Consider the following 22,324-nt stretch of genomic DNA (forward strand, 5'->3'; position numbering starts at 1 on the left):
CACGCAATGAATTGCATTCACGGTATGTTACCCAAGTGATACTGTCACATTAAAGTTACATTTGGATCTACATTACTTTGAATGAGGTAACCTTTTACAGAAAACACATCTTATTATCGTACCATTAACTTGTTCGTGAAAATTGAAAGCTCTCGCTTCCGCAGAGTTCGTATCTAGCTAGCTACGAGCTAGTTCGGAAGAGTGCACGTTTAACGTCACACGTTATTAATTTTTCTACAATGTGTTTTTTGTGTATAAAAATAACTGAAAGTTAAATGAATCCAGGCTTTACTTCGTAACATATGTCGAAACAAAATATAGCCAACTTTTACATTCGTTGCAAAGTTTAAAGCTAGCTATTAGCTTAACACTTGTTTAGTGTTTAGCGACTAATATGCTAAATGGGGATTTGGCCTGTATGTTACTGTGTTAAGTTAGTAATTTTAAAGTACGGTAAAAGTATTTTATTCCGTCATATCGAGTAGTAATTGAGTGCTCACACACCTACGTCCCTTACTCAAAATCAAGTTGTCCGGTGAACACTGCAGTATCGGAGGGGGGAGGCACGAAAACGGTGATGAGGAGGAGCAAGAGGAGGAGGGGGATCAGGGCACCGGCTCCAGGCTGCATCCTCCATCCTCTAGCCCTGCCTCCTCTCCCTCGGCGTGTGAGCACACGGCAGGCGGGCGCGCACATGCGGCAACAAAGGGGCTCACCGTCCATCTATGACATCAAATGAATACAGAAGGCACTGAGAGTAGTTTCACCTATTTTGACTTTTGATTGCATCTAAAAGGTAAGATGAAACATGCAGATTGCCTTTTCAAGTTCATTCAATTGCTTTATAATGCATTTTTTATACCTTGTCAGAACACGCCTGAGGTGATAGTTTTTGTATGTCATGTTATATTATCTCCTGCAAAAGAATGAGAATGTCCTGACTGTGTGTGTCAAAACAATAAACATGGGATGGGTGTGACATGCTCCATGCTTCTTATGTGTCCGAGCAGCAGGATAGCTTGTATAGAAAACAGTGGGAACGCTAACATCCATCTGTTCTGGGACGTTTATCGATCCAAAGTTGTTTGGATTTACACATAAAAATTCAGTTGAAAAGAATAGAATTAGAAATAATATTATAATCTGTCCCAAGGTCAAACTGTGTCCATAAAACCATCAACTGCCATGCAAGTGTAAAAATAAGTTAACCACTCGAATATGAATACCTTAAAACATGTCTTTTTTTTTAAACATGAACTCTTGCACAAGTGTAAAAATAAGTTAATCCCAAAGAAGCCACTGTGAGCAAGCCTTGTCTCAATTCTATTTGTTGCTTTTTTCTCAGAAGGGAGTTTTCCTTGCCTCTGTTGCCACTGCGCATGCTCACATGGGGTGCAGTTGGTTTTCTTTAATGTGTAAGGAGTGTGGTTCTGGGCTTGCTCCACAGGAAAAACCTTAGACTTGACTTATCAGAATTGCCAGCATCTCTCTGTGCCTTTCAGGCTGTAAAAGCATCGCAAAGCATGGAGCTGGAGCACTTTGACGAGCGGGACAAAGCGCAGAGGTATGCCCGCAGGGGTTCCAGAGGCAACGGGCTTCCCAGTCCCACTCACAGCGCCCACTGCAGCTTGTACAGAACCAGGACATTGCAAGCGCTGACCTCTGAGAAGAAGGCCAAGAAGGTCCGCTTCTACCGCAACGGGGACCGCTACTTCCAAGGGATAGTGTACGCAATTTCTCAGGAAAGATTCAGGTCCGTAGAGGCGCTCCTGGCGGACCTGACGCGAGCCTTGTCTGACAACGTCAACCTACCCCAAGGGGTTCGGACTATATACTCCATTGACGGGATGACGAGGATCACTAGCATGGACCAGCTGATGGAAGGTGGGCTCAGTTCCTGCAAAATCACTGAGGGGTAAATGTCTTCTTTGTAACTTCTGTTGATGCATCTTTTGCAGGAGAATGCTATGTTTGTGCCTCCTTTGAGCCCTATAAGAAGGTGGACTACACCAAAAACATCAACCCCAATTGGTCGGCAGGAGCGAGGATGACTGCATCTTCCCGCGATCCCCCTTCCCTTGGCAGCGCCAGAGCCGGCTCTCCGGAGACTAGGGAGAGCAAAGACTTCATCAGACCCAAACTGGTCACCATCGTCCGCAGCGGAGTGAAGCCTCGCAAGGCCGTGCGTGTCCTGCTCAACAAGAAGACGGCGCATTCGTTCGAGCAAGTCATGACGGACATCACAGAGGCCATTAAGCTGGACAGCGGTGTCGTCAAAAGGCTGTTTACTGTTGATGGAAAGATGGTAGGTACCATACCACGTGAAATAACACAACCTCATACCTGACTCATCATTATCTGGAAGCATAATTGGCCAAGTCATTATTTGTTGGCACATATTGTGTGAGAAAGCTTACCTCATGTGTATGACTTTAGTTCAGAGACCTGTTTTCTTACACACAAATCCACCGGGAATGGTAAATTAGGTTTCCAGGGCTTTATTTAATGCACTTCCTGCCGGTATGGAAGTTAGATGGATATACTGTATCCGCTAACACAACACCGGGTCATCAGTCTCATTTAGTGACTTGGCTCTCACGTTCTTCTTCTGTACCGAACAGACTTCTGTAATTGGTATGATTACAACTTGACAGTATTGTGTCATATAGCATTGCAATTTACTGGTTCACTAATTAACAGCAATTGCATGTCACTGAGTTATTTAACAGTGTGTTCACAAACTCCTCTCTGTTCTCATAACATTATTACAAAATATCATGCCCCCTTCCCTTTTCCTCTTACGGTGTCTATGGTTTCCATGGTTTCCTGCGCCGGTTGCTAAGGAACTGCTGCAGAGCGGTGCAGTGGTCGGTGATATCCACGCTGTGTAGCTACTGTGTGTGAGAGGGCTCTGGGATGCAGTGGTAACAAGATGGAATACATAGCCAAGCAAAAATTCCACTAGCCCAATACAGGACGCATTTTTGCAATTTTGGGCGGAAGGAACAGCTGGTGCCTTTCACTGCAGCAAATACATTTTCCACCATAAGCAAAAATCAGCGTTTCATTAGCTCTTTGCTCAGATCCCTAGCTACTTGGGTTGTAGCAATGCTAGCATGTTGCTGCATCATGGATTATCACACATGACCTTTGCTTGCCAGTTTCTGAGGCAGGCAACACTGGACCTTGATAGTCATTTTGTACTGACTACACACGTTATACTAGGCATACACGTGTCACACCACTACAGAAAGTACAGCCTTAACGGGGAGAAAATCAAGTGAATCATATTTATAAGGATAACATGGACAAACTGAACCCTGCAGGCAAAGCTACAGTGAACCCAGCTGTTAAATGCGTGGCTGGAGCAGTTAACTTTTGTGTGACTGAGTTGTTCTGAGGTGACTCGGCCTTTGGCATCCTGCTCCCTACTTGTAATGGATGCAGCGTGTTATGCACACGTCTGTATGCTAATATAAAGGCTTTATGTGCGCTCCAGGACACAGTCTTGTGAAATAATACAAAAGTAATGTGAGAAAGCACCTCATTCACAGGACACGTAACCTATACTTTAATGGCATCTTAACTTGTGTTTTCTAGCTCCTTTCTGTCATGCATATTCACAAAGAAAAGTCCATCGGTCTTAATATCAATCAGTGTATTTGGGTTGTGAAGCCAGTGAACTCAGTGATCGGTATGAAATGGGGGGAGTGAGGAAGGAGGAGAAGACGTTTTCACAGCCTGTTTTCTGGCTCAGCCACTGCCACTCAGCCACTGCCACAGCCACTTTTCTATTGAACACAGGAACTGCCCACCACCCTTACTCAAATCCAGGAATTGTTTTATTTTAAACAGGATGTGGGATACTTTTCATATTCATTGCATTTTTGCATCATTGCATATTGTATCAGGAAATAAACGAGTTAAAGATGAAAGATGAAAGCACATTCTAAAATAGCTTTTCATTGTTAGAGCAACCCAAGGGCTAAATATAGAAAGTGCAAGATAAGGACTGCAATTAGCAATGCAGAAAATTATGACTGCACTTGTTTTCAGATAACTAAAAGTGATAGAGGGATTTATAAAATCCAGCTAATTTTTCACAAGCGTTTCCTTGATCATCTTGCTGGTGCTGGAGGACTATTTCTCAAAGTGTAGACAATGGTACAAAAATGTAGCTGTATTTAAAAATGTAGTGTGAAAATGAGTCAGGTTTCTCTGGCGTGCTGACTGGACAACCACTGCGTTCAGTCTCTCACTTCAAACGAATGTTTCGGCACCACGGAGAGCTCCACCTGTCCACTGGCTCGCCTTTTGCATCTCACGCCTCCAAAAAGATGACCTTTTATGACACGAAACAGTCGGCCGTCATTTGGTCCCAACTGATTAACTGATTTTAAAGTGAGCTAGTCAATATTTGCACGGGATGCGTGTGTGTGTGTGGGGGCGGGGGGCAGTAGGCCTGATGGCGTCACTGTGTCACTGAGCCAGCAGGCACAAGTAATCAATATAAAGCAGCAGCATCACGACTGGCCTAGATTCACTGGGCCTTTGCAAGTCTGTTGGACTTGCAAGCATTGTCATTTTGACTCACTGTTATTTGGCTTTCACCGGTCAGTGCTCCAGATCTTGTCATCTTCTCATTTTTTTTCTGGTCCCCTTGGCAACGCTGTCCTCCCTTTGGGAGCCAGGCAGCACATGTTTTGGTGGGGGGTTGGGGTCCATCAGAGTGAGTGGGCGTGACTACTGTGCAAAAGCCCACATTAAACCTACCCTATGCTCATTGTCTGGCTGACCTTTTTGGTTGACATGCAGTAAAGCAACTCCCTTTTTGTGCTTTTTTGCTTCACTTTCATATTTTGTGTAAGATTTAGACAATGATTTGAGTAATGTTTGCACCATTAGATAAAGAGGTGTTTTAAGGACATAATCCTGGGTTTCTTTTGTGGCCTTCACTTAAGTTGTTGCGCTGTTGCGTTGTCTTGCAAAGAATCTATTAATAATGACAGGTTGAGAATGAATAATGTTTAATAATGATATGGGTAGTGCTCTGGATGCTTCCAATAGGTTTATTTTTCTCTGTCATTATTGGAGCTCTGATAGCTTGCCAATTGGAGCTCTTGTTTTGCCATATACATTGTTTAAGTGGGGTTTATGACATTCCAGCCTTGCCTTACCGAGACTTGTTGAAAACAAATCAAGTGCTTGAGCGCTAACTGATTCAGTTATGATGGCAGAGGTGCTCTTATGTGAGTGCAAAACATAAATGAGCAGTAGTTAAGTGTATCAATAACGCTTTTAGGGAGAAGATCAGGTCTCCATCAGTGTCTCTTATTTATTCATGACTGCTGAGCTGGCTTTGCCTTTGTTCTCACATAAGCTGCATCCATTAAGACATTTGTTTATTTGCCTGGTTTGTGATACATATGTTATATCTTGCAGGTGACATGCCTTCAGGACTTTTTTGGGGAAGACGACATTTTCTTTGCTTGTGGTCCTGAGAAGTACCGTTACCAAGATGACTTCAGTTTGGATGAAAGTGGTAAATCTTGTTTCTATAGTATTCTATAGTTTGGATTGGTTCCAATCTCTGCTTCGGCATCTCTGTGTGGAGTTTGCATGTTCTCCCCATGTTTGCGTGGGTTTTCTACGTGTACTCCGGTTTCCTCCCACATTCCAAAAACATGCTAGGTTAATTGGCGACTCCAAATTGTCCATGGGTATGAATGTGAGTGTGAATGGTTGTTTGTCTATATGTGCCCTGTGATTGGCTGGAGACCAGTCCAGGGTATACCCCACCTCTCATCCGAAGACAGCTGGGATAGGCTCCAGTACCCTGCATGTTCATGACATGACATTAAAATACAGCAAGTGTAGAACCCTGACTGTAAATGTCTCCTGCATGTGTGTACTCTGTGAGGCTGCTCGGTTGTCGTTATTCGATTTAAGGTGGTGCTAACCTAATACGCAGTGCGGCTGTTTGTCTACTGAAACATTTTAGGTAAGACATTACCTATGCCTGACCGCCACTTTTGTTTTTGTGAAACCTTTATTCCATTAGGGAAAATGCAATAACATTTCTCCTTAACGTTAACGTTTTCAGGCTCTAGTCCATATTAGACCTGGTCCACTATGAAAACCACCCGACCTACAGTAAGGTTAATAAAACACAGTTTCTGATTTATGGAACCTTTAGTCTATTTGAAAATAAAATAAAGGCACATTTATTTGTTTTTTCAGCATCTAGTCCGTATTAGACCTGGTGCTGTTCAAAACCAACTGGACCTAGAGTTCTCAAATCTGCACTGGGTTAATCTACAGACCCCAAAGATTAATACAGCAGTTTGACTTGTGAAATTGCAATAAATGTACATTTTTACATTTGAAATGTACATTTGAAAAGTCTAGGTCTTGTGGTTTTCAAACAGCTCCAGGTCTAATATGGACAGGGTGCTAAAAATAAATAAATAAATATATAAACGGCTCAATGTGCCTTTATTGTATTTTGACAAATAAAAGTTTAACTACAATTCAGTGACCTTTGTGTCAAGGCAATGTCTTACCTAAAATCTTCTACAATTTTGTCACATTAAGAAGACACAAACGAAAAACAGACCATCAGGACCAACAATTGCACTGCTCATTACATCAGATGCGCCTTATTTTCTCCTTAAGTACCGAATTGGAAGCAGATTTCAGCGCTATACTGAAAATAAGGTTTGCTTACTCTTGAATGCAGATTATTATTAGCCTCTCATTTGACCTACAGTTATGGGATTAAATTTGTGGTTTGTTGGTGAAAAACCACACCAATGCTGTATTGAGGACATTGCATATGCAATTTTTCTTTTTTAAATGTTGACAGACAATCTCCCAGCATTCATATTGGTTTCCTTACTCTATAGAATGCAGAGTGGCCAAGTCGTCATCCTACGGTCGACTTCCCTCCGTGCATGGCCGCTGTTCTCCAAGAAATGGCGGAATGTCTCGCAGGAGCAAGTCTCCATCATCTACTGGCTCTGGTGAGACAAAAGCATGTTGTGGAAAAAGCAAAAAAATGATTTGACATTACATCGTTATGTATGTTTACATGTCTTACCTAACAGCTAACGGGACTGCAGGAAGTCAGCTGTCCACCCCTCGGTCTGGAAAATCTCCTTGTCCCTCTCCGACCAGTCCTGCCAGCCTCAGGAGACGTCAGGTCAGAAAGATCTATTTTATTTCACCACCAAGCACAATGATCACAATTTTATTTGACCTCTTCTTCTTTGTAGGGTTCCCAGCACAGCAGCTCTTCCCTCTCTTTAGCCTCCACCAAGGTGTGCAGCTCCATGGATGAAGGAGACGGACCCAGCAGCGAAGGTGAGGAATAAACCAGGTGATTTGCCAACGAGGAATATGACAAAATGTGTTTTTCCCCTCACACAGCTGAGCCCATGGATGAGTCGCCCGTCCCTGCCACCATTGCAGAGAGGTACAAAGTGGGCCGCACCTTAGGGAGCGGGAACTTTGCTGTGGTGCGAGAGTGTGTTGAGAGATCCACTGGAAGAGAATACGCCCTCAAGATCATCAGCAAGGAGAAGTGTAGAGGAAAGGTACCTGTGTGAACACGTAACGTCTGAGCTAGCTGCTACTGGCTTATTATAACAGTCTAGGAATGGACCTCATATGGGCCCTCTCTGTTAATAATAATGTACCTGTTTGCTCCACCTTTCAGGAACACATGATCCAGAGTGAGGTGTCCATACTCCGGCGTGTCAAACATCCCAACATCGTACTGCTGATTGAAGAAATGGACACCGGCAATGAGATTTATCTCGTCATGGAGTTGGTTAAGGTCTGTTTCCAGCTAATGTGCTGTTGGTCAACACAGTTGGCGAGGCATATGGACCTATTGATGCTCAATAGTAAAAACTTGTTAGTCGCGTCCACCCCTCAGCTTTAATAACAACAGGAACCACTGGCACTCTTCTCAAATGTCTTTTCAAGGGTGGCGACCTATTTGACGCGATCACTTCCTCCAACAAATACACAGAGAGGGATGCCAGCTGTATGCTGTTCAACCTGGCCAGCGCCATCAAGTACCTGCACAGTCTCAACATTGTCCACAGAGACATCAAACCAGAGAACCTGCTGGTGAGCAATAATAACCAAAAAAAACTACATTTGCATCAACTGATCCATAGTGAGGAGCTAAAGCAGCAGCTTCTACTCTTCTGCATTGCACAGGTCTATCAGCACCACGATGGAAGTAAATCGCTGAAGCTGGGGGACTTTGGCCTGGCGACCGTTGTCAATGGTTACCTCTACACTGTGTGTGGCACGCCGACCTACGTAGCGCCGGAGATCATTGCCGAAAAGGGGTGAGTGACACGGAACTTTAAATCTTCATAACATGAATGACAGCTTATACAAGGGCTACATCCAAAATGCAAGTGTACCTCCTCTCCTCTTCCCTGTTCAATACCAGATATGGCCTAAAGGTGGACATTTGGGCTGCAGGTGTCATCACTTACATTCTGCTGTGTGGCTTCCCGCCCTTCAGTTGGTACGTGCCTCTGCAGCTGGACCTCTTTGCTTCACATTAAATAAAAATGCCTATGCACCCAAGGCCCACGAGCACCGCCATGAAGATAAAGATGCTTCAACAAGTTATGTTTTAATCCCCATGGCAGTGGTGAGGACCAAGAGGTTCTGTTGGAACATATCTTGAGGAGTGAGCTGGAGTTCCCTGCATCACACTGGGACAATGTGTCAGACTCGGCCAAGGTCGGTGCTCCTCAAGAACCTTGAGAACCTGCTGGTACATGTAAAGTCATGTGCATGTGCTTGTCCTGTTCAGGCTCTCATCAGTGGGATGCTTCAAGTGGATGTGGACCAGAGACTCTCAGCTGCGCAGATTCTGGAGCACCCGTGGGTCAATGTAAGTTGATGGAGACAGCGTTATGTTTTGTGCATTTACAAACAGCAAAGCAGTGGTGTGCGGGGTATTTGCTTGTGCAGGATGATGGCGTGTCTGAGAACCAGCAGCAGCTGCCTGTGGCCATGAGGATCAAGAAGCACTTCAACACTGGACCTAAGACCAACAGTACAACAGCGGGTGTCATGGTCATCACCGTATGTCCGATTTATTTGGCTGTACCTTGCAACGGTACGTTATAGATAGAACAGTGCGCTTCTAATAAAGTCTTTGGTCATCCCCCAGAATACTCCGCTTGATAAGGAGAAGCAAGTTTTCCGGCGACAGCAGCATCACGACGCTAAGCTCGCCGCCCACTTCCCGCACGGTGCTTGCTCCTCTTCCTCCTCCCGCGGTGCTAACCCTGTCCTGTCGCCTGCCGACTTCACATCTGAATCCGAGGATTCGGGTTCAGCTGACACGGTGCGCTCCCCAATCTCTCCTTTTTAACTGCATGCAAGACGGCATCCGCCAACTGGACAGGGTGAGCGAACACACTGGACACTTTAGCGGTCTTTCTCTCCGGTCATCATTTTTCAATTTCACTTATATTTCAGAAAAATGTGTCATTGTCATAGCCATAGCTGCCTGACTCTTATGTGTGCAGGAGTAACTGGACCATTTTAGTTTTGTGCTGTCCTCTTGTGGTTAATATGGTATACTACAGGAAGCTGCTTGACGCATCATCTCACCTGACTTCAGAAACTGTTAAGCGCTGCAAAAGGAGGTTGAGGTGATTAGTTCTTTAAACCTTCAGTTAGTCTGACCCAAGAATGTGCTGCTATAACATAAATACAGTCCAATGGCGTTTATGTAATATTAATAACTACTGATAGTCCAGTTGAAGAGTGGCTTGGTTACAGATGGGTGTCACATCTAAGAGCACACGGATTGAAGTGCAATTAGTGGCATACTGCCCCCAAAAAGCACAGTGTTAAATTGTCCTACTGGAATAAAGGCGGTGACGAATGTCATCAATAAGAAGGCAGCACAGTGCTTCCATTGATAAAAATAGCAATGTTTGTTCCTCCAAGCATCTTTTTTTTGTGAGCCTGGAAATTGCAAGTGTGCAAATATACTTTTCCAAAGCAATTATTCCTACTTGTATCACCATTAAAAAAAATGGCTTATGAACAACTTTAGCGCTATTGTTTTGTAGTTGTGCTACACAACTACAGGAAATGCAACATCACTTTGTTTTTAAAAGGGCTGACCAGAAAAGGTTCAATCAAATAGCACTAACTCTATGATTAATGTTTTTTATGTATTTGTCAACTCTGCAATGTTAACCATAAACAAAGACCATGAACGTCAGTTTCATGTCAAAAATCCACAGGATAAAACAACACAATGTAAACACCTATGGGCTTCTTTTTGTTATTAGAAAGAAAACATTTTTAATCTGAACTAACAAGAAAATTAAAAAAGGACCGCTCTAACAAGGTTAGACTGAAGATGGCAGTAAAAGAACTTAGACATGTACTTTAATGAAAAAAGAGTGGGCTGTCCACATGGAAACCTTTTTAGGTGAAAAGGTCAAAGTATTAACAGCATTCTTGGTGCCCTGAAATGGCTTCAAGGGTGGGGAAATTGTTTCCATGGAGACAAGCACACTGCTCCCGTCATTGTCTCGTGACCAACAAGTGACAAGCCAAGAAAATATCTGAATACTTGGACTGGCATGTCTCTCCCTAGTCGACATTCCCCTGATATTTTTTGTGTCGTACTCCAAAATGACTCGTAAACGTACTTCCACTTGGTCATCTTGTAAAGCAGAAAATGACTGACTTTAGGCGTGGCCGTTCTTTCTTCTTCTGTTGCTGTCACTTGTTTCTGTCTGCACGTCTGTTTATAGCACCACAGATAGGTGTGCCTTACTTATTACGTCGTTTTCACCCAAATCCGACACATTGTGTGAAAGCAAATGTTTTCAACTCGCATTTCCGCATGGACAGGGTCTCAGTTGATGTCAGCTACTTTGATACACATGATTTTGTTCCTCAAAAAGAAAAACATTTTTATTACAATTTTTGTTTTAATTTATAAACGCAAATAAAATATAAATAATGGGAGTACAGTCAAATGAATGTAAATAATCCTCAATTTAACATCATGGCATTCATACAGACTCTGCTATGATATAAATACATTTTGAAATGAGTACTCAAGTAAATTCACTGCTACATGTCAACAAATTAATATAATTTATACATATAAAAACAAATGAAAACCATATTAAGCCATTTTCCTTCAGTAGCGTTTTTCCTGCTACATAATGATTCTACAGTACTTGCATAATTTCATTGTGGCAATGCCAACAAACTGATAGTAAATACCTTATCTTTAAACCACAGTATTGCTTCCCAGTGCACATGAAGCTAAATGTTTACTGTTAAAAAGTACCAATGACCCAAAAAACATTGAAATAAAAAGTGTCCCGTTTACAAAATGACGTCTTTAACAGCGTTACCACATACACAATTTCACTTCCATTTTTTTTCTGATCCAAAACAGTTATTTCACATTGGACAAAAAACATATTTTTGACAGTCACACAATAAATGGGAGCTTTCTTTATCACACAAACACATTGATAATGTGCAAATAAACGCCACATGGAATGCGTACAAACCAAGTCGGCAACATTAAATGTCATTCCTAGTCAAAAACAGAAACAATATAAAGAAAGCTATTTTATACAGTCCTTGCATGTTTCCCCGTGTCCCCTGTCCACTGCATACAATGTTGTCATGTTAGAGTGACAGAACACAGCCTGTTTGGAACGCTGCTTTCTATCGGTGCTTCATGACAATTAAAGTGGAATTCAGAAATAACAGTGAAATGCAGTCATATGTCCAGCATTTGCATGTCTGAATGCCTTCTCTTCATCTATGTGGCGTACTCACCTAATGACCGCTAGATGGCAGTGTTAAAGCACCAATGGAATTTGATCACGATTTACTGAGACATGTATACTTACGGTCGGAGTGTTGTTTTTTTTTTTTATAAAGACATCCATTGAACCTGAGTGAGTAAATGTGATCATAAAACTCACATGCGCTGTCATTACTCCTAAAAGCCCCACTGAGCACATCTGCAAATGAAAGCACGGATGCTTGATTGTGTCCTTTTCGCATGACCTAAATACACGATGACTAGGGGAAAATCCAAAAATCCAAGTCGGCCTAATAATTTCCTCTCCTGTAAATGTCACATTAATTTCCGTCCTTACTCCACCTTTTGTGTTTGTTTAGGCGGGCCGTATTTAGGAGTCTTCCACTACCATGGAAACTAAATGGTCCCGTCACTGTGAGAAATCTTATTGCTGTTTTTCTGTCTTTTTTAAAAATGCACATTTGACATGAATGACAGCATCCTGCTTTGAGTGTCTGCAGTGCCTCACATGGACTCTAATGTACCAGTTTGTGTTCAGTACCAGGTCTTCACGAAAGAAAGCAGGAAACATGTTGCATATGTACATATTTAGTGCCTAGAAAAGTGAGACGTCTTCATTTCACTACAAGTTCTTGTGTTCTTGTGTACCTGCGTCCTGTCACTTGCGGTTTCCTTTTGCGATGTTCTCAATGGCCACTGAGGTTCATATCCCAGCTATATATCCATCCTGTCCCCGCGTGGTCTCTTGGCTTGCCTGCCAGGGAGTGTGATCGTCCTCAGTCAGTACCTGTGCTGGTGCTCGTAATGCCAGCGGTTAAAGTCGATGTGAAACGCTACGATGCTTCCAGAAGCCATGCCTGTGATCAGAGTCCTAAGGAGTCACACAAAAGAAGAAGAATCATTTGGAGGAAACAAATTGCACTCAAAAAAATAGTTTTTTGCACTAAACAGGACTCATCTGATTTCTCATATCATTCAGAACTCCTGTTTCCATGCTGTGTCTGTGAGGTTACATTGATGAGACAATAGCCACTGCTGGAAGTACCGTGCAGACCAGGAAGTAAAAAAAACACGAAGATTATCACCAAATGTCTTATTGGTGCCTTATATATCTTATTTTGTCTAGTGTAAATGTGACTATAGGGGTGTTATTTCATTTCATCAAAAAACACATTTAGAAGGTCTAAACAGGTTTCTGATGCGCTAACTATGAAAATATTTAATTTATTCATATTGAATCCTACTTCTTGGAAATTCACTGATCACTTCTGTTCCATCACACCAGAAGAGGGTCTGGAGTTATTGGTGTTACGGTGACACAGCCGTTTGTTCAAACGCCATCCCGAAGGTTTAACGGAGGTCTGGACAGCTGAAGATGAGCGCTGAGGCTCGCCAACTTTGTGACCTGTTAGTGACTTTATGATGTACATCCTGCACTAAAGCAGCTGATGTGTCTTCCACTGAGACAGCCCCGGGGCCTCCATGTTGCAACACAATGAACACAGAGCAGAAATCCCCTTTAGACAGATGACCGCCAACGGCCGCTTCTCTTAGCAACCACTTTGCAGTGAAACCTCCAAAGTCAAACTCCGAAATGTGATACAATCTGGAGCTCAAACATATCAAACTTTTGGTTTTTTGTGACTCCATCACAGAAGGGTGCAAGTGAGGCAAATAAAATAGTGTGATGATAACCACAGAACCAGAAATGAGATTAACCTGGCTGCTCAGGATAATATACGCAAAAACTATTAATCGCAGCAATAGCTATAAAGCAGCACAAGGTCACAGTACCCTCTACATTACGCATTAGTTGTCTTTTTTACTTTATTTTAGTTGTATTACATAGCACCTATTTTAATATGTGGCTTAAAACACTTCCTTGTATGTTAATAACAGTTTTAAGATTGTAGAACTTGATTTTCTCGAATACTACAAAAATATTGATAAATGACATTATTGTGATGATTCAAAACGTCAATCCTGCGTTACCCAATTACCACGAGCAACGGGGATGAAAGGAACATGGATACTAATCCATGTCATTTTACCTCCACCGCCATTGTCAGTCAGTTAAATCAGCTGAAGGCCATCCAAAATTCTCCTGACTTTCAGGGGTCATGTCAGCCCAGACCAAGCGACATCCTGGCACCCGCTGTACAACTGACATGACGACTGCAGTCATTTAAAAAAAAAAAAGGGGGGGGGGCATTCACAGACGATAGCACTGTAACTTCTCTTGCTTCAGGCTCCGTTTGAAAGAGATTTTATTGTTTCAACCTCTCAGACATGGAAATGGCGTTGTGGGTGCCCTGAAACCATATATATATGAAAACGTCTTCCAGAGTGGGAAAATCTGAAAACTTCTTCTATGGTTAGGTGGGACATGTGGTTCCATTGGTGTGCCTTGTGTTACGGTGCAAACATGAAACTTATTTCAACCCACAAAAAAAAAGCGTGCAGGCCACACAGCGAAGAGACCCGAGTTTGAGTCCACCCTCGGACATCTTTGTGTGGCGTTTGCATCTTCTCCTCGTGCAGAGTTTGCATCTTCTCCCCGTGCATGCATGGGTTTTCTCCAGGTATTCAGGTTTCCTCCCACATTCCAAAAACATGCTAGGTTAATTGGTGACTCCAAATTGTCCATAGGTATGAATGTGAGTGTGAATGGTTGTTTGTCTATATGTGCCCTGTGATTGGCTGCCCACCAGTCCAGGGTGTACCCTGCCACTCACTTGAAGACAGCTGGGATAGGCTCCAGCACCCCCGCGACCCTTGTGAGGATAAGCAGTAGAAAATGAATGAATGAATGGAACTAAACTGTGTGTGCATGCATTAATATTTCCCTACAATGCTTAACCTTCTGCATGCTACACACCTCCATGCTCTTCCACTTCCTCCTTGCAAAACATCCATGCTGAACTCTTATTAAACGAAATTTTGCCGCCTTATAGTCGTTTAGTGTGCAGTTGCGCAAGAAAACATATAAGATGTAGAAATACATCTTTCACATTTATCAACACATAAATACATCCTTGGTATTGAATGACTTAAGTAATGGAAAACTTAGGTCTTGACACTTTTCTTAATTTGTCTTTTTCCATTCGGTACCCTACAGTATTGTGCAGAAAGTTTTTCTTGTTTTGTGGATCAAATAAATACAATTACAAAAAAAAAAAATCAGAGACACATTGTTATGGTGGACAGTGACTGTGTGCAAGCTATTTTTTGGACATGAAAAAAATTATAAAAATACTGATTTTAACTAGAATAGTTAAAATAACACTCGTAAATTATTTCTAATTATTTCCATTTAATATATTAATATTTCAGTTAATATTACTGTACATTTATATCACAATAAGACATTTTCTTGTTATATAAAATGGATTATCATTATATTATTAAATGAATTACTAAAAGCATTTTTCCCAATGTTTTTGTTAATACCCAAATATAGATAGTTCATTCATTCATTTTCTACCGCTTTTCCTCACGAGGGTCGCGGGGGGTGCTGGAGCCTATCCCAGCTGTCTTCGGGCGTAAGGCGGGGTACACCCTGGACTGGTCGCCAGCCAATCACAGGGCACATATAGACAAACAACCATTCACACTCACATTCATACCACATTCACTCACATACAATTTGGAGTCGCCAATTAACCTAGCATGTTTTTGGAATGGAAACTGGAGTACCCGGAGAAAACCCACGCATGCACGGGGAGAACATGCAAACTCCACACAGAGATGCCCGAGGGTGGGATTGAACCCTGGTCTCCTAGCTGTGAGGTCTGCGCGCTAACCCCTAGACCACCATGCCGCCAATATAGATAGTTATTATAAACAATTATGTTTGTTTTTTCTTTAATGGAGCTATGTTTTGAGCAAGCATTTTTTAAGTGGACCCCGCCTCTCACCCGAGGACAGCTGGGATAGGCTCCAGCATACCCCCACGACCCTTGTGACGATAAGCGGTATAGAAAATGGATGAATGAATGAATGTTCCTCTGTGGACAGGACCTAGGCTCATTGTCGTTAAAGCTCACTTGTGGTCATGTGACGGTGATGGGTTGGTGGCGTCATCGTTTCTAAAACAAAATAGCAGCTGTTTAAAGGAAAACAGTTTTTCCGACTCTGGAAGCACCCAAAACACAATTTCTGTGTATATGAGAGGCTGAATTTTGTTGTTTTGACCTGAAAACTTTCTGTGTGGATAGCCTTTAAGTAAAACACTGACAGCCATGACGGACACACCCATACAGATGCACGCACACCATGGACTTCTGTTCCCTCAGGCAACATTATTATTATCAGACGTCACCATTAAAATCACTGACACTTCTTTCATTTCATGGCTGCTGTAAATTGAAAAAAATATAACAGCGGTTGCCTGAGGTCACCTGATCAAAGGAGCTTTAAAGGGGTGGGGTCCAAAACAACCAAGTTCCTGTACTGACCTTTGGTCATGTGACAGGTCCATGGCTCTGATGCCGGCGTCGCAGCCTGGGTACATGTAAAGCTGCTTGAAGTTACACGCCTGCCACACCTGCACCACGCCGTTGTCGCCGCCCGTCACCAGATTATGGCCATCACTGCTCAGGAGAATGGCCTGCGGGAGTACACAAACAGCCATAATATTAGGTACACATGCACAACATAATACAAGACTTCTGGCCTCCAAAAAGTCAGACTACATATTATTATATGAATATTCCATTCAGCTGATGGCTATTAGAAAGCCAAGATGTGGTCCATGATGGCAGCTCACCCTGGTGCTGTCACCGACTTCCATGTGGGCCAGCAGTTTGCCGTTTATGCTGAAGTTGCAGAAGCGTCCCCTCTCGTAGTAGATGATGCAGTGACCCTCACTGGACACCGAGATGAGTCGGGGGCATCGGAAGTGCTCAGGAGCCTCCAGAGCTCGCAGGAGGTCTCCCGTGATGGTGTGGACCAGACATGGACCATCTAACAGCAACACATACATATACCGGAGCAAAAACACAATAGAGATAGGGAGGGTAAAGAGGCGTGTGGAGGACATCTTCTGACCTTTGGCCCCGCTGATGACCAGACCCAGCTCTGCGCAGACCGCCACACACGCCACTTCCTGGTCGTGACCCGTGAGGACGGCTCGCGGCGCCGGGAAATCAGCTAGAAGAGGACAGACAAATTGTACTAATATAATATAATATATAATAGTCCATTCCCGGGTGAAACACTCATCTGTCTTAACAAGCCAAATTTAACATTTTAACATTTGGAACATAGTGTAAACATTAGAACAAAGTGTAAAAATAAGCTAACCAGGAGACACACATCTGCTCACGGTGGAGGTTGGCTCGGATTGTCATGTAAATGTGGGGTTGGCCCGATGGTGGCCGCCAAGCCACTCGCCTCTATGCCATGTCACATGATTGATGACGGCCGTGGGGGATGGATGGTGAGGTTAGCGAGGGCATGCAGCTTCCAGACCCCCAAAAATATGGCCACCACACTGCTCTCGATTTCATTTATAGAATGAATGAATGATGTATATCATATGTTTTCTTTATCAAATCACATTCATTTTATGTTTACTATTAGTTTTTTTAAAACATATTTTTAAATTCTGCCCTGTGATTGGGTGGCGACCAGTACAGGGTGTACCCCGCCTCTCACCCAAAGTCAGCTAGGATAGTCTCCAGCACCCCCTCATGACCCTAGTGAGGATAAGCGGCATAGGAAATGGATGGATGTTTACATTTTATAGACAACCACTACGTATCTCACTTTTATGGCACATATAAACCGGCATACAATTCTGCTATTATTCCATAATAATTCGGCCTATCACATGAATAAAGTTGATTTTCAGACTCATGGCAGTTATTGAGTTATAATCTAACATATATCTCCTCCCTCTCATGTTGGCCATAAAGGCTCTGCTGGAGCTCTGTGAAGTTTATTTATTAAATTAAGAAAATCAATGTAATGTAAGTAACGTTGTATATAAGAATTTATTATTTTTTAATTCAATCATTCAATTATTTTTTTAAACTACATATCCCACTGACGTTTATGGTACTGCAGCATAACATTTTGGTGATTCCATTTCTTTTTTAAAACTTAATAAATAAATAAAATACATTTCTAACATCCCCCCGGCCCTCGTGTTGGCCATATTGCCTCTGCAGCGGACCAGTCTGTTGGACTGTGATCGATGTGGTCCCATTGAGACCAGGACCTGGAGCTGTCAGTCTACACACCACCTGCTCTGATGATGCTGGTGACCGTAGATGCGGATGGTTTGGTGTGTGTGTGTGTTGGTGGGGTTGGTGGGGTGGGGTAGGTGGGGGGGGGGGGGGGGGTTGCTGTTTGACGAGAACAAGTGTCAGCAAAAGCCTCTGGGGAGGTAAAAAAATGGGAAAGTGGAAGCCGCTCACCTTACCCACAAAAGATTCAATCTCGCTGCTTCGTGTCGCGGCCGCCCTCGGGACATGGATGAGTCAACGTCTTGTGATGGGATGAGGAGGGGGGTGCGGTTGACTGGGATACTTTTTTTTTTAATGATTGCTGGTGGAAGACGTGGAAAGCCATCTTTTTTACTACACTCTTAGCCCTTTTAGGAAGCAATGAATGCCCATATGGATCTGATGTGCAATAACCACCCTCATGGGATACAACATTAGGCACACCTACACACTTTAATGAGCTTTATCACAATAATCCCGTTTGGATTAACGTGGTCACTCAGTATATTTACTGTTGTGGTTGCAGATTACATTGGTGCATCATGCTGATAAATGATACTTCATCCCTACAATAACAAACATTGCAGTCAGCCCTCGTTTATTGCGGTTAATTGGTTGCAAACCTGACCGTGATAAGTGAATTTCTGCATGGTAGGATTCAATATTAATGATATAATGATATTAATGATGATGTAGTTCGAGACATTCTAAATATGTTAAATATGTTTTTTTTTACCACTATTAGAAGCCATTTGACATGAAACAACACCCCTATAGTCACCTTTACACTTATTATCCTCACTCATGTGTAAAAATAATGGACACTATTGCACTACCGCCATCTTTCTTTACACCATATGGTGCAACTTCATGCAGGGATGCAAGAGGCGACCAATGCTTGGCTTTAAACTTCAGAGCTAACTAGTTAGTCTCCAATTGAACTATTGTAAACTTGAGAAAGGAGAAGAAACTGAATTGCCAATCAGCAAAGAATATTACGATTGATAGAACTATTACGATAGACCAGGGGTGGGCAAACAATGTCACAGGGGCCATATGTGGCCCACTAAGCGTTTGAATCTGGCCCGCCAGTTGCTTTCCAAGTATTTCAACTTTTAACATACAATCTGGCAACATGACTTGCAAGTGTCGATGTCTTACTTAGTTAAAAAAACAACAACAACAAAACTGTCAAATTTAATGACATAGTTTGATGTGGTCTGATGTTTAAAGTGCTCCTGAAAAAAGAGACTTGAGAACATACAGCTGATAGCATAACACATTTACAGATAAAATTAGACAAATAATTCAAGGAAAATTATAAGCATAAAATAGTGTGTGTGTGTTAAATATATGTTCTGGTCCCCAGGACAATTTGTTAACTAAATGCGACCCACAAGTCAAAATATTTGTCCACCCCTGCTATAGATGATGATGATACTAATGATATTGCAAACATTGTTACCTTTGCAAATAAATAAACAGACTATATAAATAAAAAAAAGTCTTCACAAGTCTGTCCAGAGTGGACAAAGTATCTACAAGAGATATTTGTATCTTCTTTTCCCTTTGTGTGTGCGATGAGGATGCTTTGTACGCAGCGTGAACGTCAAGGGAATCCCCCCCTCCGACAAGGAACACGAGCACTAATTGGAGGCAGCCGAGCCGAAATTCTTAATGAGATGTCCGAGCTTTGACGGAGTTAATTATGGAAAAGCTTGCTACTAAAGATTCATGTGACTTCAAAGGTTATGAGGAAAATGCAATGCAACATGAAGATTGGTTAATTAGAGACCGGTCGTGGGGAAAGTGTGTGTTACTGACTGTTGACAGGGTTGTCTCCAATGATGTGATGCCTGCCGCTCCAGTACCACAGAAGAAGAGTGGCGTCTCTGGAGCCGGACACGATGTAGCAGTCCCCCCCGATGTATGACTCCGACCTGGCCAGACACGTCACCACATCCCAGTGGCCGAACACAATCTGGGTCAGCTTTCCTGGATGGGACCATAAGCAAACATGACTTTACCAATAGTGGACAGTGAAGGACTCTGAATGCATCACAGAGCACCTCCTAATACGGTGCTATATACTACCAATATTACTGCTATTGCATTGGGCCTTAAGAGGTTCCACTGTAGCGCAAACAGAGTAGTATCACCTGAACAATTCCATTGTGTTCCAACATGCCATGCTGTATTGTAAGAAGGTCTGAGCTCTCAGTCCTCCACGGATGAGCGCTCACACCTTGGCGTTTTACACCGGAACCCCCACCTGTCTCCGAGGAGTACACACGGAAGCTCTTGTCCCAGAATCCGCACACCAGAATGTAACGGTTGTCAGCTGTCACCACGAAGCACTGGGTGCTGATCTGGATGCTCTGGTCCACTAAGTCTGTGATCTGACGCTTGTTGCTCGCAGCGCTGTTTGCTGGCGGCGAGAATAAAGAAGAAGCAGACACGCAGGAGGACAGGTGTCAACAGTAGAAGTCTACAAGAAATGGATCCATTTATGAAGACAATAGTGAGTAGGTTAATGGAATAATGAGGCTCACTCACCAATCAGGGGGTCCATCTCTATGGGGAGATGATGGGCCTGCTCCAGAGAGTAGCCTGGTGCTCCTCTCAGACCTGAAACAACACAACAGAGTCCAATTTATCAACAAAATAGGGTCACAAAGCCTTAGAGGTGTATGCATGTATATTGATCTTGGGACAACTAGTGGCTGCATGCTTTAAATTTCAACCTAAATTAAATAACACCAGAAATCATATAACTAAAAATAAAAACTAAATAAAACTATGACTATCCTGCATTATTAACATCGCAAGTGGTTATCTACATTGTCAAGTCGGTTCTTGGCTTTTTCCACGTTCACATAAAAAGGGACATTTGACGTCATATTATTCTGCTTCAGCACAAACTGAAGCGATCCCAGTCGGTGTATTTTACACAAGATGAGCCCAAGTCATTCTTATGGAACATTATGAGGAGTTAAATAAGGTTATCATTGCCAAAAGGCAACCTTGTTGCCACCAATAGAGCGAAGAAAGACCACTGTCTTTTAGTTTTTCAATGATGTCTGTATTGTTTGCATATTTTACTCATTTCTATCATAGAGTTTGTGTGTGTGTTTTATTAAAAGCGAGGTTGAGTGTGTGTTTGTTTATTACAGTCTGAATGAACACACAACTGTCTGTGTACAATGTCAATAAATGCTTTTTTGACGGCTAGTGACTCACATCGCTCTATAGATAAAAAAACTCATTGTTTATTCATGGCCATATCAAAGTCAAATCATTCATTATACTCAGCATCTCTGACAAATAAATACTAGGTGTACGCTGTACCTAGTGATGACCACTAGGTGGCAGTGGTGATGTGTTTTGTGGCAACTTCCTTTGTGACATCTTTTTCCTTTTAGTTGATAAAAATATTTATTGTAGTTGATTGATGCTTCTGAGCGCTTATTCCTCAAGCAAATATTGTAATATGAAAAGACCAACAGGGTGAGTACTCACACAAGGACTGATGTGACATATACATCTACTAACGTTGGACAAATTAATATTTCATATTGTAGTTTATTCCTGACAACTTGACTCTAACTGACTGAAAATCTATCTTGCTTACAGATGGATGAAATTTCATCAGGGAATGCTAGCAGATCAACGCAAGCTTGAAGAAGCTGTTACCGTCATAGTGCTCCTCGAATTATTCTTGCTCCCGGGTCCACTGGGCTCTCAAAAATGGTGATGGCCTCTCCGAATTGAGTTAAACAGTGAAACTGGGGTGTTTTTTTAAGATGAAGGTCTGGACATAACCTGGCCGGACAAGGTTATGAGTTTCGCCAAAGTTATCATGGTGATATTGCTGAGCTGCTTTAAAACAGAGCTACCTTCTTTGAACAGGCAAGCCCGGCCGTACACAACACAACTCGCTTGACAGTACCCCCCCCCAGTGAAGACATCCATTTTCAGGGAAAAGTAGCACCAATTAAAATGAATGACATTTTTTGGGGTCATTATTGTGTAACGCCAAATCTCACTTCCTGTCCGTCCAGCATGGCGGCCAGTGGTCTACAGCTGGCTTCATTAAGAGCAGGGGAATCTTTATGCAGAGTCCTCCACTGACAGCTGGCAAGTGTGATCAGAATGTGGCGGAGCTACGGCCTAATTTCCAAGCAAGCATTGCTTTGGCCCCCTGACCCTGAAGGTGGCGGCCTCCCGCTCTCATGGTGCT

The 22,324-nt window shown here is 42.7% G+C and overlaps 2 protein-coding genes and 1 long non-coding RNA gene across 13 annotated transcripts in view; 1 reads left to right on the forward strand and 2 right to left on the reverse strand.

Annotated features, from left to right (window-relative positions):
• The window catches only part of LOC131134779 (uncharacterized), a 38,481-nt gene extending 37,804 nt beyond the window's left edge, over positions 1-677 (reverse strand). For all 6 annotated transcript variants that reach the window (XR_009131474.1, XR_009131470.1, XR_009131471.1 and 3 more), the window contains exon 1: positions 505-677. This is a non-coding gene — a long non-coding RNA (uncharacterized LOC131134779). The remainder of the gene's footprint in view (positions 1-504) is intronic.
• Positions 34-12,314, forward strand: LOC131134776 (serine/threonine-protein kinase DCLK1-like). Of its 2 annotated transcripts, none has more exons than XM_058080381.1 (17): positions 34-86; positions 549-796; positions 1,503-1,884; positions 1,959-2,305; positions 5,443-5,542; positions 6,906-7,022; positions 7,107-7,201; positions 7,275-7,362; positions 7,429-7,595; positions 7,718-7,837; positions 7,990-8,136; positions 8,230-8,363; positions 8,471-8,548; positions 8,676-8,769; positions 8,843-8,923; positions 8,977-9,117; positions 9,206-12,314. In XM_058080381.1, exons 3-17 carry the CDS (start codon positions 1,524-1,526, stop codon positions 9,407-9,409), a joined length of 2,274 nt encoding a protein of 757 aa, XP_057936364.1. In that variant the 5' UTR covers positions 34-86; positions 549-796; positions 1,503-1,523; the 3' UTR covers positions 9,410-12,314. The 2 variants fall into 2 exon arrangements, with proteins under 2 accessions (XP_057936364.1, XP_057936366.1); XM_058080383.1 differs by having other exon boundaries at positions 37-86; positions 9,004-9,117.
• LOC131134774 (neurobeachin-like) overlaps positions 10,494-22,324 on the reverse strand; it is a 189,247-nt gene continuing 177,416 nt past the window's right edge. For 2 of the 5 annotated variants that reach the window (XM_058080378.1, XM_058080376.1), the window contains exons 50-56: positions 20,641-20,712; positions 20,357-20,512; positions 19,909-20,079; positions 16,904-17,005; positions 16,623-16,819; positions 16,312-16,463; positions 10,495-12,725 (exon numbers count right to left, since the gene is read on the reverse strand). In XM_058080378.1, the coding sequence (XP_057936361.1) occupies positions 12,635-12,725; positions 16,312-16,463; positions 16,623-16,819; positions 16,904-17,005; positions 19,909-20,079; positions 20,357-20,512; positions 20,641-20,712 (941 nt within the window). In that variant the 3' untranslated portion in view covers positions 10,495-12,634. Of the gene's footprint in view, positions 12,726-16,311; positions 16,464-16,622; positions 17,006-19,908; positions 20,080-20,356; positions 20,513-20,640; positions 20,713-22,324 lie in introns of all 5 variants that reach the window. The other 3 variants (XM_058080374.1, XM_058080377.1, XM_058080375.1) reach the window with 2 other exon arrangements.

The sequence above is a fragment of the Doryrhamphus excisus genome, chromosome 8, assembly GCF_030265055.1.
Source record: "Doryrhamphus excisus isolate RoL2022-K1 chromosome 8, RoL_Dexc_1.0, whole genome shotgun sequence".
In the NCBI taxonomy this organism is placed as follows: Eukaryota; Metazoa; Chordata; class Actinopteri; order Syngnathiformes; family Syngnathidae; genus Doryrhamphus; species Doryrhamphus excisus.

Excerpts from the sequence above, each read along its gene's own strand:
- LOC131134776 (XM_058080381.1), top strand. The coding sequence starts at position 1,524 with ATGGAGCTGGAGCACTTTGACGAGCGGGACAAAGCGCAGAGGTATGCC. Across the intron at positions 5,543-6,905 it reads CTTCAGTTTGGATGAAAGTG|AATGCAGAGTGGCCAAGTCG; the intron begins GTAAATCTTGTT and ends CTTACTCTATAG. Across the intron at positions 8,364-8,470 it reads GAGATCATTGCCGAAAAGGG|ATATGGCCTAAAGGTGGACA; the intron begins GTGAGTGACACG and ends GTTCAATACCAG.